This window comes from Zootoca vivipara, chromosome 6, assembly GCF_965207765.1.
Source record: "Zootoca vivipara chromosome 6, rZooViv2.hap1.1, whole genome shotgun sequence".
In the NCBI taxonomy this organism is placed as follows: Eukaryota; Metazoa; Chordata; class Lepidosauria; order Squamata; family Lacertidae; genus Zootoca; species Zootoca vivipara.
Window position 1 is genome coordinate 90,429,817 of NC_142589.1, and position 18,519 is coordinate 90,448,335.

At 49.6% G+C, this 18,519-nt stretch overlaps 1 protein-coding gene across 1 annotated transcript in view; it reads right to left on the reverse strand.

The window, feature by feature from the left end:
• Positions 1–18,519, reverse strand: part of FBN3 (fibrillin 3) — a 161,109-nt gene that overhangs the window by 13,017 nt on the left and 129,573 nt on the right. Inside the window, exons 51-61 of the mRNA XM_088673016.1 lie at positions 18,440–18,505; positions 17,973–18,098; positions 15,458–15,577; positions 13,674–13,796; positions 13,285–13,416; positions 10,399–10,524; positions 5,719–5,925; positions 5,431–5,556; positions 4,519–4,641; positions 2,691–2,807; positions 629–757 (exon numbers count right to left, since the gene is read on the reverse strand). Coding sequence (XP_088529142.1) covers positions 629–757; positions 2,691–2,807; positions 4,519–4,641; positions 5,431–5,556; positions 5,719–5,925; positions 10,399–10,524; positions 13,285–13,416; positions 13,674–13,796; positions 15,458–15,577; positions 17,973–18,098; positions 18,440–18,505 — 1,395 coding nt within the window. The remainder of the gene's footprint in view (positions 1–628; positions 758–2,690; positions 2,808–4,518; positions 4,642–5,430; positions 5,557–5,718; positions 5,926–10,398; positions 10,525–13,284; positions 13,417–13,673; positions 13,797–15,457; positions 15,578–17,972; positions 18,099–18,439; positions 18,506–18,519) is intronic.

Here is an 18,519-nt window from a genome sequence, read left to right on the forward strand (position 1 = left end):
CAGTACAGTCGAACCTCGTTTGTCGAACGTAATCCGTTCCGGAAGACCGTTTGACTTCTGAAAAGTTCGACAACCAAAAACTGAAAGCGGAAGCCTTAATACAACAGGGAAACTCAAAACAGAAGCCGCGTAGCACGTTCGGCTTCTGGAAACCGTTCAGAAACTGTAGCAGTTACTTCCGGGTTTTCGGTGTTTGGGAGCCGAAGCGTTCGAAAACGGAGCCGTTCGAGAACGGAGGTTTGACTGTAGTGGGGTTTAGATAATAAAAAACGCACGTGTTATGAAACGAGGAATAAAAGGGGGGGGAAATCGAAACATCAGGAAAGGAGGGGTGGGAAGTCAAGAAGAAACTCTGCGTGTTTTTTTAAAAAATGTATATGATGATAAATACTTTGAAACATGTTTGGAGGATAAAAGTGATATTGGGAAAACAACAACCAAATGTGACTTCACCGTAGGTTTGCACAAAATATCGGCTGCTATACTTTCAATTCCTTTTCTCATGATCCCTAGCATGGAATTCTCTTTGTTTTCCTTAGGGTTTGGGTTGGCTTAGCATGGGGGAAACGGTCTAGCTTTGGGTGTTATTGCTATGGGATTTTAGACCATTCCCTGTGTCCACACATACCTTCGCAACTACTTCCAGAGGTGTCGAGGGTAAACCCTTTTTGACATTCACAGTTGTAGCTCCCAGGGGTGTTTTGACACTGCCCTTTGACCCCGCACAAGGTGGGCTGCGCTGTGCATTCATTGTTATCTGCAGGAGGAGAAGGGGGGGCAGCAAAGCAGAGAGATCTCATGAACAACAACAAAAAAGCACGTATTAGCCCCATCTATAGTAGATACAAGCACAGTTCAGCAATTGTACTGGCGCAATTGCAAAGGGCTGCCAAACTGGACAGCAGCGTGGTGGCAGTGGGGAATCTGTGGCTTCGTTAAGGAGCGTGCGGCTTGGCTCGCTTGCTCGAGACGTATGTTTTCCTGGTAAGCACCTTTGTGCATTGCTTATGCTGCCGGCCTGTGGGTGGAATGCCTTACAGAGGCTGCTTTACAGGGAGGCGGCAGGTGAATGGACCTGAAGCCAGCAGGGAGGAGGTAAAACAGTAAAAGGTAAAGGACCCCGGGATTGTTAAGTCCAGGAATCAGGTAGCTGAGGGGTGTGCAACTGAGACCCTCCTGTTTTATTTCTCCTTTTTTAACAATTGGAAAGGAATTTTTGGAAATAAACCAGGGGTGGATCTAGACACGTGTGTGTGTGTGTGTGTGTGTGTGTGTGCTATAAATAAGTCAGAAATTAGATTATAACAAAAGGGGAAAAAATCTCTATGGAAAATTGCATTAAAAAATTTCCTGCTCTCTGGCACCCTCTGGTGTTGCCTGTTTATAGTGCATTCAAATCTCTGTTTCTTTCCCAATGGAGCCGAGTCCAAACAAACCAGGATTATCTATTTCCCTGCTAGCTGTTTTTCCACCCAAAACCAGCCATCTTAAGTTGCCCTCCTCCCCAAATAGAGACCAAACATTCATGTGAACATGCATCTGGATAATGTAGAGGATAAAAACAGCTGGGGGGGAATCATAGCCCTGGAAGGGACACTGAGGGTCATCTAGTCCACCCACATACTGCGATTCAGTGGCCTGGTTTGCACAGAACAGTAAACCATGGTTCATTAAACTACCGGTATGGTTTATTGACCCCTGACTTAGTGTAAGGTGTGAACCCAGCCTGGCAGCTTAACTATGATTTCTTAACTATGGTTTAGGGTTACATGTTAACCGAGGTTTGGGGTTTTATAAGCCTTGGATGATGTTAACCATGGCTTAGTATTATGAGCATTCCTAGACCTCCTCCTTTGTGATGATTAATGTGCTAACACTGCTGCAAAACAGCAAGAAAAGGTGTAAAGTGATTGTCAGGTGCCTCAACTAGGTTTTCCATTAACTATGGTTAATGTTTATGTTAACCATGGTTTCTTGTTATGTGCTAACCAGGCCAGTGGTTCAGGGTGTTTTGCTTGTGTGGATAAAGAGCACATCCACACGAAACTTTGCAAGCAAGCAATATCATACCACTTTGAATAGTCAGGGCTTCCCCCAAAGGATCCTGGGAACTGTAGTTTGCTAAGGGTGCTGAGAGCTGTGAGGAGATCCCTATTCCCTTCGCAGAGCTACGATTCCCAGAGTGGGTTAACCATCAATCCCTCTTGGCAGCACCCTTAGCAAACTACAGTTCCCAATACCCTTTGGGGGAAATTGTGGCTGTTTAGATCAGGCACCCCCAAACTCGGCCCTCCAGATGTTTTGGGACTGCAGTTCCCATCATCCCTGACCACTGGTTCTGTTAGCTAGGGATGATGGGAATTGTAGTCCCAAAACTTCTGGAGGGCCGCAATTTGGGGATGCCTGGTTTACATTGGTATAATGGTGTGTTAAATGTAAGGTGCGGATGCAGACCATTCAAGAATGGTCGCCAACTCTGCTCCTCCTCAGAGTAGACCCACTGAAGTTAATTGACACGACTAACTTAGGTTGACGACTTTCAGTAGATTTACAATGGGCAGGACTTAGCTGAATACAACCCAAGGATTAATAAATATATGAACGCTCCCCGCTCCCTCCAGTGTTTTTTGTGAACTGATGTCCCAGGAAAGGTTTGCCCTTGCCTTTGGGAGAGCAACAGGGGAACTCACCGATGCAGGAAGAATGGTGCTGGGTGAAACCAGGGGGGCATTTGCAGTTGAAGCCCCCGATAACGTTGACGCAGAGGAACTGGCAGTTGTGTTGCTTCGTGGAGCACTCGTCGAGGTCTGGATTCGTAAAGAAAATGAGCCGAGTTACCCTCTCTGGTGATATAGTGACCAAGAGACCGATATTGATGAATGTATGATACCCTTTAATTCGGAGGTTTTCAACCTTTTTGAGTCCACGGCTCCCTTGACCAACAACCTTCTTTCTGCGGACCCCCTGTGGGGCTCAGGAGTCCAGTTATGTCCCCTTGTCCGCAGAGCTGGCAGCATAGCTGCCAAGTTCTGGCCTGAGAAATAAGGGACTGGACCGGAAGTAGCAGACCGGAAGTAGCGCCGCCACCATTTTGGAACTGGGCGGAGTATGCTCAGAAGCTACTTTTGATGCTGCTCTGCCCTGTTCCAAAATGGCCACCGCACCAGAAGTCGCGCTGCAGCCATTTTGGAACTGGGCAAAGCAGCATCAAAAGTCGCTTCTGAACATGCTCCGCCCAGTTCCAAAATGGCCGCCACGCCAGAATAAACCGGGGGGAAACAAAAAATCCGTTTTTTTCCGGCTGGGTACAGCTGGAAAAACGGGGGTTTCCCGGGGAATACGGGAGACTTGGCAGCTATGGCTGGCAGCCCCTCACCCCTTTTCGAACACCCTCCCTTGTAGAGTGTTTTCCCAGCCTCTCTCTCTCTTCTCATTGGGAGTCCCCTGGGCAGCTGCTGCCGCCACCCCTGGTCTCTGAGCTGCCCCCCCCCACCCCAAAGAGAGAACCTCCTCCTGCCCAACAGCAAGGGTTGGAGTACTAGCTGGCTGGGCTCCCTCGCCTACTTGCTTGCTTCCTCCGAGGCCACCTCAGCCCCTGGCACCCAGCACCCCCTGGCCAGCCCCAGAGGCACCATTCGCCTGCGGAGCTTGCAGCCAAGGCTGCTGCAAAAAACAGCCATGCAAGCCTTTGGGAGGAAGAGGCATGAGAGGGCATCAGAGGAGGGAAGGGAAAGGAAGAGGGACAGAGGCCAGTGTTGTCTGCGGCACCCCTGTGGGGCTCAGGAGCCCAGTTATGTCCCCCCTCGCCTGCAGAGCTGGCAGCCCCTCACCCCTTTTTGAACACCCTCCCTTGTGGAGCGTTCCCTCGGCCTCCTCTCTTCTCCCCTCTCCTTGGGACTCGCCTGGACAGCCGCTGCCGCCCCCCCCCCCCCGGTCTCTGAGCTGACGAGTGGGTATGCCTTTTCCTAACTTGTAAGTGCACTTTTGACAATCGTAGAATTGTAGAGCTGAAAGGGACCCCGGCGGTCATCTAGTCCAACCCCCTGCAATGCAGGAATCTCGGCTCAAGCATCCCTGACAACCTCTGCTTGAAAACCTCCAAGGAAGGAGAGTCCACCACCTCTTGAGGGAGACAGTTGCGCTGTCGAAAAGCTCTTACTGTCAGAAAGTTCTTCCTGATGTTGAGTTCAAGTCCTGCCCCCCAGAGCAGAAGAACAACAGCTTGCTCCATCTTCCACGTATCATGTAATTTCTCGCTCTGGCCATTCCTCACCTCACAGCACTGGCGGCAGGTAGGTTAGGCTGATAGCCAGTGACTGGCCCCCAAGGTTCACAGCTGAGCGGGGATTTCAACCCTGGCTTTAGTCCGATACTCTAACCACTAGGTCACACTGCTGTAAGAGTGCTTTAAAGGTACGGCGTGGGTGTGACCTGAACCTAGGGCCTTCCAGGGGCCGCTGGCGTTTGCAAAGGTCAAATCCATTTGGCACCCCAGCTTCTCTCCCAAGTTTTAGTTACCTTTGCAGGTCTTCCCGTCTTCCTGCAGGATGTAACCTCGCGGGCAGGAGCACTGGAAACTTCCTTCCGTGTTCTTGCAGATGAAATTACATGGCTTAGGCGACTGGCTGCATTCGTCTAGGTCTACGGTGAAGAGAATATGATATAACAGCAATAATAATAATAATAATAATAATAATAATAATAATAATAATAATAATGGCCTGCCTTTCCTGCCAACAAAGGTCTGTATAGTTAAAGCTATGGTTTTCCCAGTAGTGATGTATGGAAGTGAGAGCTGGACCATAAAGAAGGCTGATCACCGAAGAATTGATGCTTTTGAATTATGGTGCTGGAGGAGACTCTTGAGAGTCCCATGGACTGCAAGAAAATCAAACCTATCCATTCTGAAGGAAATCAGCCATGAGGGCTCACTGGAAGGACAGATCCTGAAGCTGAGGCTCCAAGACTTGGGCCACCTCATGAGAAGAGAAGAGTCCCTGGAAAAGACCCTGATGTTGGGAAAGATTGAGGGCACTAGGAGAAGAGGACGACAGAGGACAAGATGGTTGGACAGTGTTCTCGAAGCTACAGACATGAGTTTGACCAAACTGCGGGAGGCAGTGGAAGACAGGAGTGCCTTGCATGCTCTGGTCCATGGGGTCACGAAGAGTCGGGCACGACTAAACGACTAAACAACAAGGTGCTACTGGAAGGAATTTTTTTTATTTTGACTACGGCAGACCCTTACCCACCTGTAACTAGACACATTGTGAGTTATTGCTGACCTGATTCCGACACCCACACATGAAGATTACTCTCAAATTGCCAGGGACTCCCGAGTTTCCTAGGAATCTGGTTGGCATGTGTGGGTGCAGAAGGTGCTTGGCTGCTGGCTCGAGCCAGGCTACCTGCTTCCATGGGAACCCTTACCCTGGCAAGATGTGCCGGTGATATCGTTGGTGTAGCCTAGCCGGCAGTGGCAGCGGAACGAACCCATGCTGTTGATGCACTGGCCGTTTTTGCAGAGATTGGGCAGGACTCTGCACTCGTCAATGTCTGCAGCGGGAGAGGAAAGGAGCCGATGGTTAGGATCATCCCCAATGCAAAGCCAGCTGTGGTCAGGGGGAGCGTGGGGGGGGGGGCTCAGAGATTTTGCGAGTGCTAGGGGAAGACCCCCAGGGGCCCATGGAGCCCACCCACCCCCCTTGACAGGCTCACCTCTCCCGTCGGTTGCGTAGCCTGGCCCATGCGGGCACATTTTCTTGTACTGGGCGGTGGCAGGAAACGGGCAGAGTTCGCACTGGGGGCCCCAGCCCCGCCCTCCGTTGCAGCAGCACTCTGATTTCGTGACCTGGTTCCGGTTGGTCGAGGACATCTGGCACATGGTCTGCAGCACCTCGGTGAAGCAGAATCCTTGGCGGGTGTCTGGGAAGGGGAGAGGAAGAGATTGGCAGTCAGTGGCGTAGCGTGGTGGGGTGTGCCCCAGGCACAAAATTACTAGGGATTAAAATTTCAAAAGGGGGGGGGAAACAAAACAGCACACCCCCCGTCTGCGCCTCACTCAAGAGTCAGAGATCCCTTCAATTCCCACTCTTCCCCCCCTTCCCAAACCTTCGGTTCTTCCATCAGGTCAAAGGCACATGTTTTGTTCGGCTTTTTATATTATTGTTTTTTGTTTTGTTTTGTTTTCAAATTCTTCCGGTGGCTGCTATCCGCATCAAACTGAAGTTGGAAAGGGAGAAATGGATGGCGGGGGCTGATCAAGGAGGTGGGCAGGCTGCAATTGCCACACTGGTGTCATCACAGGTTAGAATAGAATAGAATAGAATAATTTATTGGCTAAGTATCAACCATACTTGGAATTTTGCTTCAAAGGATATCATATAGAGGAGGGTGAAAGGTTGTTTTCTGCTGCTCCAGAGAAGCGGACACGGAGCAATGGATTCAAACTACAAGAAAGAAGATTCCACCTAAACATTAGGAAGAACTTCCTGACAGTAAGAGCTGTTCGACAGTGGAATTTGCTGCCAAGAAGTGTGGTGGAGTCTCCTTCTTTGGAGGTCTTTAAGCAGAGGCTTGACAGGCATATGTCAAGAATGCTTTGATGGTGTTTCCTGCTTGGCAGGGGGTTGGACTGGATGGCCCTTGTGGTCTCTTCCAACTCTATGATTCTATGAGTGTTCTGATTATTTCTTCTTGGGGGAAGAAAAGGATTAGTATTATTGTTTTAAGGCAGCAGGAAAGTTAGAATAGAATAGAATAGAATAATTTATTGGCCAAGTATCAACCATACTTGGAATTTTGCTTCGACTACATTGCAATGCTAAGAAAAATGTACCTCATACAAACACCATTCCCCTCACAATACAATAGCACAGCGAAAAGACCCCATACCACCGACTGGCCTCCCTTCCGCCCACAACTACAGATTCAACAATTTGATGGCACAAGGGAAAAAGCTATTCCTGTGCCCAGACGTTTTTGTATATAGAGTCCTGTACCGACGTCTGGATGGGAGTAAATCAAACAGGTGATGACCATGCTGCTCTCTTCCTGACACGAGCGGCATAAAGTGTCTCTATTGGAGGCAAACTAACACCAATTACCCTCTCTGTAATTTTTACTGCTCGTTGGAGCCTCTTCTCATCCAGCTTAGAGGCTGTACCATACCAGACAGTAATGGAATTACAGAGAACAGTTTCAATAGTACCTCTATAAAATTGGACCAGCGATTCTTGGGGCAGATTAAATTTCCTTAGTTGTCGCAAGAAATACAATCTCAGAACAATACCGGTTTTGTCCTGGGCACCAGAAACCCATGCTAGGCAACTGTTGGCAGTTAGCAGTGTGCGTCACCGAACCTGCAGTGGTACCAAACTCCAGTGTTTTCTTTTTAAAGACATTGTTGTATTACTAGTGTCATTCAGCCCGTTTAGAAAACGGGCACTAGAAGATATGTGAGAGGAGCAGTGGGGCCACGGCCTTCCCTCTCTCTCTAGAAAGAAAGAAATGCTTTTAATGATAAGACATAATGTTTAACTTGTGTACTAAGGGCAGCAGAGGTGCAGCCTTAGAACAGTTTAGTGCTGAAACTCTTTAAAAGATAAGGAGGAATGTTTTAGACAGGAGGGTTCAGTGACCGCAGTTAGACGATTACATTAGCAATGCCTGATCACTTAATTCAGAATACATGGATAGAATCATAGAGCTGGGAGGGACTCCCAGGGTCATCTAGTCCAACCCCCTGCAATGCAGGATTCATTTTGGCCAACGTGGGGCTCGAATCCTTGACCCCCTGAGATTAATGAGTCTCATGCTTTAGTGAACTGATGGTGCACATGGGAAGAATACGAATACTTCAGATGGCACTGCCTAGAAAACACCAATTCTCACGTTCTAGGAGAAGAGAGTCGGTGCCCTGCCCTCGCCCGGGAGTGCTGCTATCACCGAGGCACCTGTGACTAAGCTCAAAAGCGCAGATATCTCGTGTGGGACCCTCCCCCGGAAGACACAATATGAAATATTGGCCGGGGGGATGAGGGAAAGAGGGGGGCCAGCTGCGCCCCCCTTCTTGACGGGGCAGTGTCGCTCTCCGCGATCGCGTGAAAGGCTGTGTGACAGGGAGGAAACGACACCCTTTCATCCTCCTCACCCACCCCGTGAAAGCCAAGAACTGCGCTCTCTCTCTCACACACACACACGCGCACGCAAATATATCTGGATACACACAGGGTGTGAGGCACGCGTGTCGTGCTCCCTGTCGGGCGAGCGCTGCTACTTGTCCCCACTCACTCTCGCCCACTCTCGCCTTCAATCCCGCCGGCACCATGACTCCCGCGCCCCTCTTCAGCTCCTGCTGCCCCAGAGGCTGCCACTTCTGCGTCTGCAGGCTCCGCTTTGGCACGGAGGGGCTGCCCGAGCGCACCTGCACACGCAGGCTGGTTCAGACGGCCGGTATGGAGGCGGCATGGGAGCAGAGCATGCGGCGATGGGGTGGGGGTGGGGAACGGCGGCAGGGACGCGAACGCACATGCTCCATTGCGCGCTCGCATCACAATCCCTCGCAGTCCCTTTCCCTCTTCCCCTCGCGCTGTTAGTTGGGAGGCGAGGCGCGGAACGGCAGTTTGGAGGGGAAGCCGTTGAGAGAGAGAGAAGCGGAGGGGGGGGAGAGCGCGTACGTGCGTCCAGTCTCTGTGTCCAATCCCTGTGTCCGTGGGGCACATGCGCAGTAGCGCGGACACAGGGACACAGGGAATCTGGACGCAGAGACACTTGCACATTATTATATAGGATAAGATTATTATGGTTCATTATGGTTTTGTTAAATTTGTGTATATTGTGTTGTAATAATTTGTATGTACTTACAATGTTTTAACTTTAATAAAGCTTATTTTTAAATCCCCCTTCATGGATCAATGCCTTGTCGTGGCGAAGGGGCTTGAATAACTCGGAGAAGCTATGAGCTATGCCATGCAGGGCCACCCAAGATGGACAGGTCATAGTGGAGAGTTTTGACTAAACGTGATCCACCTGGAGAAGGAACTGGCAAGCCACTCCAGTATCCCTGCCAAGAAAACTCCATGGACAAAGACAACAGGCATATAAAACAGTGTTCTCGAAGCTACGAACATGAGTTTGACCAAACTGCGGGAGGCAGTGGAAGACAGGAGTGCCTGGCGTGCTCTGGTCCATGGGGTCACGAAGAGTCGGACACGACTAAACAACTAAACAACAACAACAATTTTTAAATCAAAACAACAACAAACAAGCAAACAAACTCCAGGTGGGACGAGTGCTGGGGAGAGCCTGGGAGGGACCCAAGTGGTTCTCTAGTCCACCCCCTAGCTACGCAGGAGTAGCTCATATTTACTGGGGGCGGATAAAACACAGCGAAACAGAAAAGCAGTCCTGGCCTTCTGTGCTGGTATCGAAATTCTTTATATGAACATAAATTTAACGATATGGGTGTGAAATGCAACACAGAAAAGTAATTTTGACTGACGTGCAGTCATGCCACTCCTGCTTTTTGCCATGTTTAATCTAACACACACATCTGGGAATGGATAAAATTGCCAAATCCTAAGTTTCTGCCACTTTATTCCACAGAAACACAGGTGGGCACTGATAAAATAGAATCATATAATTGTAATAATAATAATAATAATAATAATAATAATAATAATAATAATAATACAGTAATTGTATACCCTGCCCATCTGGGTTTCCCCAGCCACTCTGTGCAGCTCCCAAAAGAACATTAAAAACAGAATAAAACTTCAAACATTAAAAACTTCCCTAAGCAGGGCTGCCTTCAGATGTCTTCTAAAAGTCAGATAGTTGTTTATTTACATCTGATGGGCGGGTGCCACTACCGAGAAACCCCCCTGCCTGGTTCCCAAGCTGTTGGGTTGTTGTTTTTATTTTTATTATGTATTTTGTGGTTTTATATCTTGATTTTATTATGTGAACCGCCCTGAGACTCCCAGGTATAGGGCGGTATATAAATTCAATAAATAAAAAAAAGAGCTGGAAGGGACATCAAGGGTCATCTTAGCCCAACCCCCTACAATGCTGCCTAGTGGTGCCCATGGGGGAGTGCCGCTGGTGGGTGGAGCCTCATTATGTCTGGTGGCTTAGAGGCGGAGCCTGATGTCACAGGGGGCGGAGCCAATGGCAAAATCCTTTCACCCCTCCCAAATCTGCCTCTGCCCTCGATTCTGTCTCCTCAGGAAGGGGAGAAGGCCAAACTCCCCTCAGTGCTTTCAACGCCATGCCTGCGAGGTAGAAATACTGCCAGGCTATCCTGTGATGACTGCAGCCGCCTCATCGAGGCCACCACGAGACGACTGCAACTGAAAGCTCAAGAGGAAGCTGCTGGGCAAGAACTGTATCTCTTACCAATGCACTCGGTGCCGGAGGGGCTGCTCTGGAAGCCTTCGTTGCAGTCGCATTGGTAGCTGCCCACAGCATTGACGCAGCGCCCGTTGGGGCAGATCCCCGGCTTGGTCCGGCACTCGTTCTCATCTGAGGGCAGCAAGGAACAAAAGGAGGGGGTTAGAAGTGGGACAAAGAGTGAGCTTCATATTTCTTATGGGCTGGTTCAGTGGCCACGAGGTTGAACTGAGGGGCAAATTTATCTCCCCGGGACGTCAAAGCACCACACAGGGCTTGCAAACCTGATCTGAGCTAACTCCATGCCAGCTGTCTTTTGGAAAGAAGCAGGGTTCCCACGACTCTATATGAAATTATACAGAACATGCCAAAGACAAAATGTAGAAACAATACATTTATATCCCACCGTTTCTTTAAATGTAGCCTTTACATTATGTATGCAATCGTGGTCAAATGCAATACGAGATGCCCCAAAAGTTCCGTCCAAATATCCCTTCATTCAATAAAGAGGGGCGGGGGAACCTCTCCACAGATATATTCAGGGCCGTCTTAAGCATATCCGGCGCCGTGGTGCAAAGATCCCTCCAGCCCCCCCCCCGTTTCCCAGAGTTGCCGACCTTTTTTAGGGAGGACGGCTCTGCTGGTGACACACCCAGCTTTGCGGGGCTGGAGGAGGCAGGCAGTGGTTGGAGGGCAGGTCCTCCGGCGGGGAAGAGGCAAAGGCTGGACGGAGCGGCTCCCGGTTCAGCTGGTCGCTTTGTGTCATGGTGGCCACGGCAGGCAGAGGCTCCGGGTGTGGCAGAGGTGGGCGAGGGTGATGAGCTGATGCCGGGAGGCGCCGCGTCCAGCCTACGCCTCTTCCCTGGCGTCCTCCAGAACGTGGCGCCCTGGCGCCCTGCGCCACTAGCCTCTATGGGTAAGACACCCCTGGATATATTTGTTTCTAAGGGATAATCCACAGACAGGAAAAAGCTATCCACAAGCCCGGGAGTGTTGTAGCGTCACTCTCAGTCACTCAAACCGCAAGGGCAGTGCCTCAAGCTGTGTGAAATCCCAAGCTGGATTCTGATGACGAGATCACAGGACGCAAATCTGTTTCCAATGTCTTCCTCTGGTTGGCCCGCAGTAGAACGATTAAGACGGCAAGACACACGCTCAATAGATAAATCAGCTCTATGAACGTGAAAAGGCACTCTGCTCATTCTGTAAGAATCAGCTCATTCTGCTCGTTCTTGCAAAGCTGATCCTCGGGCAGAGGGAGATTTGAAGGCCCAGTTGCAGGGACTGCAAAGCCCCTTCTGGGCCTACTCCTTCCCTAAACTTCATCTAAATCAAGAATAGATAAGCAACAACTTTCCCACAAGGATCTAATTAGTCACCTGGGAAAACACATGCACAGCTTACTATGGCAAGGTATTGGAAGACTCAAAACGCAGACCTGTTTGAGATCTGGATCTCACAACTCGGGGGGCATAATACTAATGGACAAACTGACAAGTTATATCTGAGAGTCCAACCATTGAGAAAACTACTACCATTCAGCCAACTTGGCATAGTTTTATTACACTTGGTTATGAGCATCTGAGAACACATTGAATCATAGAACTGCCCCAAAGAGAGGTGCCTCCTCACACTGCCCCACACTGCCTCCTCATTGCCTGCCTATTCCCAACAGCAAGGGCTGGCGGACTGGCTGGCTGGGCTCCTTCGCCCGCTTGCTTGCTTGCTTCCTCCAAGGCCACCTCAGCTCCTGGCACCCAGCACCCCCTGGCCAGCCCCAGAGGCACCATTCGCCTGGGCAGCTTGCAGCCAGGGCTGCTGCAACAAGCAGCCGTGCAAGCCTTTGGGAGGCAGAGACGCCAGAGGGCATCAGAGGAGGGAGGGAAGGGAAGAGGGACGGAGGCAAGTGTTGCCCGCGGCACCTCTGACCATCCTTCAAGGCACCCCAGGGTGCCACGGCACACGGGTTGAAAGCCACTGATCTAGGGGGACACCAGGTTGGTGGTTGGGACTAGCACCAGACAGACCCGAGTTCAAATTCCAACGCTCAACCGCAAAGGGTGAATTTTGTCTGTTGACTACAGCTCTCAGCTGAACCCACCTTACACTGAAGATATATGTTCATGGGAGAACCATTTTATGCTGCTCTGAGTTCTCTGGAGGAGGAAGGACTTGATGCAAATGAAATAGGTGTCAGGGTTGCGACAGACGGGGAGGAGTGGTGGCAAGCCCCCTTGACAAGCCCCCACAGAGGAATCTGAGGAATTCACACCTGGGGAAGACTGGTGGAGGCACTCCTCGGAAGAAGAGGAATCTGACAGGGAGGAGGGAGGATCAGAACTGCAGCAACAAGTGGAGCCAGAAGCAGGCCCCAGTCAGGCAGGGGATCGGACAGTCCCCTCCCCTCCTCAGCAAAGGAACGCCGAGCTGAAAAACGTCGGCTGCAATTAGAAACAGCTGCAGCTCATAAAAAGCGGGGGAGGGAACCTGCTACTTAAGAGAGAGGCCGGCTGGCCACTCCTCGGCGTCTGCAACGTTGTACTGAAGTGCCTAGTTGCCTCGCTCATCTTGTCCTTGGTTCCTGTGATCTTGATCTGGCTTTCCTGACCCCGGATTTTGGACTTCTGGCTTTAACTGACCTTGGCTACTCTTGACTCCCACGTAACTGTCTGACTTCAACTGGCTCTGACCAGACTGTTGACCTTGGCTTATCCGACCCTGTCTGCTGCTCTTCAGTGTGCCTACTTGCTGGCACCCTAACAATAGGCAAAAAAATAAAAGGGCCCTTCTGGATCCAGAGGTTCCAACAAGGTCCTGCCTGCGTGTTTCCATCGCAGTCCTGAGGACTAGGATGCTGTGGCTTTGAAAAGAAATAAATGAAAGGGGGGCCACCTGTGCAGCCTTCGCCATCTGGCCGGCGCTGCATCCCAGGGGGGCAGATGCAGGCGAAGGTTCCGATGAGGTTCTTGCACATCATCCCATGCGATTCGCAGTCGTGCATGCCTTCGCTGCATTCGTCCAAATCTGCAGGGAAAGGGGTAAAGGAGGGCTACGTGAGATGCACGAGGGCATAGGCTCGGAGGCGGAACATCCGCTTGGCACACAGAACGTCCCGGGTTCAAAATCCCTGCCAATATAGGGCTGGGAACGTCCTCTGTCTGAACTCCTTTGGGGGGGGGTCACTGCCAGCCAGTGCGGGCACCACTGAACTAGATGTAGCGATGGGAGATGCAGACAGGCAGAGGCGATCTAGGGAACATTTAGTTGAGCTTCCTCCTCACCTTTGCACATCCTCCGGTCGTCCCGCAGAGTGTAGCCGGACGGGCAGGTGCAGTCGTAGGAGCCGAGAGTATTGATGCAGCGGAAAGCACAGAGCAGCGGGTTCAAGGCGCACTCGTTGATATCTGGGCGGGAGACGTTGCGGGAGAGAGGGATGGGGTCAGGTAAAAGGGATTGTCACAGCCATTTCTTTTTTTAAAAAATGTATAATTCTTATTAAATGTTCTAATTCACATTTCAAAATATTCATTTAAGCAACCTTAAAATATCAATGACTTCCCTTCTTCTCCTGCCGTGGTTCACTTTGCATACCATACACCTTTGCATACGGTATTTTACATGAACTAAACCATTCAGTAATCCATTCTTACATCCATCAAAACTTATCTACACTGTTGAATTTATCTAAATGCTACCAAGCGTTTTTAAAAGAACACAATTTTCACCCATATATTCAGTAAACATTTCCCAGTCTTCTTTAAACGTATGTTCTTCTTGTTCTCTAATTCTACATGTTAAATCTGCAAGCTGCACGTATTCCATCAGGCTTAAGTTGAAATTCTTATTTTGTTGGGACCTCGCTTGTTTTCCATTTTGGGGCTAACAAAACACGAGCCACAGTAGTAGCATACATAAATAGTCTTTACATATTTCCCTCTGAATTATCCCCAACAAAAAGGACTCTGGGTTTTTGTTTTTGTTTTAAAAAGCATACTTTTAAACTCCCCCCCCCAGTTCATTTCCCAATACTCTTTTTAAACCCTTTTACAAGCCCACCACATACTGTATGATAAAACATACCCTCAACCTCGTTACATCTCCAGCACTTATCTGATTCAGGCTTCTACACTTTAGCAAGTCTACTCGGAGTGAAATACCATCTATAAATCATTTTCAGGTAGTTCTCCTTCAAAGAATAACATGCTGTGGACTTCAGATCGCTCTTCCAAAGTTTTTTTTTGTCACAGCCGTTTATTTCTATGCTGCCTGCCGGGACGCAAATCCTTCCTGGGTATGCGGTTCACATAGCACACGTAGAATCATAAAATTGCAGAATTGAAAGGGACCTCATGCATCATTTAATACATGGGTAGGCAAACTAAAGCCCAATCACCTTCTCAATCCGGCCTGCAGATGGTCCGGGAATCATAGCTGCCAAGTCTCCCGTATTCCCCGGGAAATCCCTGTTTTCCCAGCTGCTCCTAGCTGAAAAAACTGATTTTTTTGTTTTTCCCTGGTTTATTCTGGCGCGGTGGCCATTTTGGAACTGGGTGGAGCATGCTCAGAAGTGACTTTTGATGCTGCTCTGCCCAGTTCCAAAATGGCTGCAGTGCGACTTCTGGCGCAGCGGCCATTTTGGAACTGGGCAGAGCAGCATCAAAAGTCACTTCTGAGCATGTTCCGCCCAGTTCCAAAATGGCGGCAGCGCTACTTCCGTTCTGCTACTTCCGCCCGGTCCCTTATTTTGCCGACAGCAACTTGGCAGGTATGCCGGGAATCAGTATGTTTTTACATGAGCAGAATGTGCCCTTTTATTTAAAATGCATCTCTGGGTTTCTTTGTGGGGCATAGGAATTCGTCCCATTATTTCCCCCCCAAAATATAGTCTGGGCCCCCACAAGGTCTGAGGGACAGTGGACCAGCCCCCTGCTGAAAATGTTTGCTGACCCCTGATTTAATACAACCCCTGGCAACGCAGGAATATGCAGCTGTCCCATAATAACATGCCATTAAAACAGCATTGAACCCTCAAGCAAACCCGCCTCCCCCCCAAGTCCCCACTAACCTTCGCAGGTCATCATAGGCCCCGGCTCAAAGCCCTCCCCGCAAAGGCACTCGAAGCCCCCCACCACGTTGGTGCACGTCCCGTTGCCGCAGGGGTTCCCAATAGAGCACTCGTCCGTGTCTGGCGGCGGCAGGGAAGGAAGAGGAGACACATGAAAATATCAGGGGGAACACCAGTCAATATTGGGGCTACCTTTGAAGGTGCCCCGGAAACTACAACTAATCCAGAATACGGCAGCTAGACTGGTGACTGGCAGCGGCCGCCGAGACCTACATTGGCTCCCAGTATGTTTCCGAGCACCATTCAAAGTGTTGGTGCTGACCTTGAAAGCCCTAAACAGCCTCGGCTCAGTATACCTGAAGGAGTGTCTCTGTTGGGATTCTGGAAAGCAAGGAGTTAAAAAATACGTTCTTATTCTCTGGGCGCTACGTGCTGATTACTGTGTAGTCCTAAATCATGCTGTAAAGAGAATGTACTTTCACTTTGAGTCGGAGCATGAGATGAGAGAGCTAGGAGAGAGGAGAGCTGTGGAGGAGTGTTTAAAGATAAGAGCGCTGCTAACATGCAGCTCAGTTCTGTCGGTTTAGATGTATTATGTTAAGCTTCTGTGAAAAAGGTAAGTTAGTTTAGAAGCTACAGTGTGCTTGATTTCTTGAAGACAACGACTGCTATCTGATTTCCAGTTGCGCAGTAAACTCTGCTGGGTCCGAGAAGAAGAAGAATTTTAACTGGCACAGCTGGGAGCGTGCTGGGTGCCGTTACAGGTTGGCAGCGTGGGTCCGTGAGTGTTTTACGACCCACTAATGAACTTTATAGCACCACGATCATAAATACATCAACAGTCTCCAACACCATCGTTCTGTCTGGACACTGAGGTCCAGCGCCGGGGAGGGCCTTCTGGCGGTTCCCTTGTTGCGAGAAGCCAAGTTATAGGGAACCAGGCAGAGGGCCTTCTCGGTAGTGGCACCCGCCCTGTGGAACGCCCTCCCGTCAGATGTCAAAGAGAAAAACAACTACCTGACTTTTAGAAGACATCTGAAGGCAGCCCTGTTTAGGGAAGCTTTTAATGTTTAATAGATTATTGTATTTTAATATTCTGTTGGAAGCCGCCCAGAGTGGCTGGGGAAACCCAGCCACATGGGCGGGGTATAAATAATAATAATAATAATAATAATTATTATTATTATTATTATTATTATTATTATTACTGGGAAAAGCGGTGGCAAGAGCCCAGGGGGTCCCAGGCACTTACCCGGGGTCTGTGGTCCTTTGGAGAATCGAAACGCGGCAGAGACTGTCATAGCTTTAAGAAATATGCTTTATTCAAATATTTACTCCTTCCGTCTCCATGGAGGGAGCCCAGATCTTACAGCACGGTCATTTCAAGAGGGGCTTGTCCCCCACAGTAGAGCAGCCAGCCGTCAGCCAGCCTACCCAAGATGGATCCCGGTCTTTTCTCTGCCTTCTTCTTCCCAGCACACCTTGCTAAAAGCACTCTTTTCATATCACCAATTACCCTGGCAGCCTTCCAAACCCCCAGTCTCTGTCCACACCTCAGGGCAAGGAGGGAAGGGCACGTTCTTTTGCATTGCCAGTGGCCCTCAGTGGCCCTGAATTGTTTCTTTATGGCCCTGGCTTGGCCAGGTCGTTTCCGCATAGGCTAGCCCAAGAATCCCTCGACAGCTTGTATTTCTCCCTCCACATCCCAAATCCTACCATTTATTAACTTCTAGGGTTCAGGGAAGGTCCCACTCCCAAATCTATATACAGTGGTACCTTGGTTCTCAAACGCCTTGGTACCCAAATGCCGAAACCCCGGAAGCAAGTGTTCTGGTTTTCGAACGTTTTTGGGAAGCCGAACATCCAATGCGGCTGTCGGCTATTGTTTCCAGGGCGCCTGCACCAATCAGAAACTGTGCCTTGGTTTTTGAACGTTTTGGAAGTCAAACAGACCTCCGGAATGGATTAAGTTTGGCAATTCTGTTTCTGCTATTTATTTTGCATTTTCATTTTTGAGGCTTTTTCGGTTCATTTGTTTTTGTGAATGTGCGGAACCCAGTTCAGCTACTGATTGATTGATTGATTGTGTGACTGCGGAAATGGCTAAAAGCCCCCCCCCCCATCCAAACAATGGCTATCATCAGTGCAGGTAAGAAAAAAATCTTATTTTTTATCATCTACAATACTGTCTTATTTATTTTATAGTAGAGTACATTGATTATTGCTTTCGTTTTATGGACCAATGGTCTCGTTAGATAGTAAAATTCATGCTCAAATGCTGTTTATGGGGTCATTTTTTAAAGTCTGGAATGGATTAATGTATTTTGCATTACTTTCTATGGGAAAGCGCGCCTCGGTTTTGGAACGCTTTGGTTTTGGAACGGACCTCAAGAATGGATTAAGTTTGAGAACCAAGGTACCCCTGGTTATGTGGGGAAAGGTGATGAAGTGGTATTTAGGTCTCTCACCCCTACCTGTTCCGCATCTCAGATACATCCCCCCCCCAAACACTCACCCACACAGTTCACCCCGGTGTAGTCAAGATTGTAGCCAAAAGGGCACTCGCAACGGAATGAGCCATCCGTGTTAATGCAGTTCCCGTTGATGCAGATCCCAGGATTTTCGGAGCACTCGTTCACATCTAGAAAGGGAGCAACACCGTGAATGTCCTTTGCGTGTCTTGTTGCTGTTAAGTCCCCGTCAATGTGGTCCGTGGTCGGGGACAAACATGCAGGGATCCCGGGAGTCACAGGCTTCCCGGTCCAAGGGACCCGAACCGAGGGATTCAAGTGGCAAGAAATGAGATTCCGACACGACGAGTAAAATCAGAGTTGGAAAGGGATGTCCTGAGACTCATCTAGCCCAACCCATCACAGCTAAGGAATCCCATTTGGCCTCTGCTTAAAAGGCCGAGTGTCTCTGGGGAAAGCATTTCCCAATCGGGGAGCCACCACTGAAAAGGCCCGTTCTCTTGTTACTCACCTTCCCTGGTATCCCCGGGTCCAGGAATCGCCCCGTGACCGTAAGGGCACAGCTCCTGGAAAGCAACTGCAGAGAGAGGG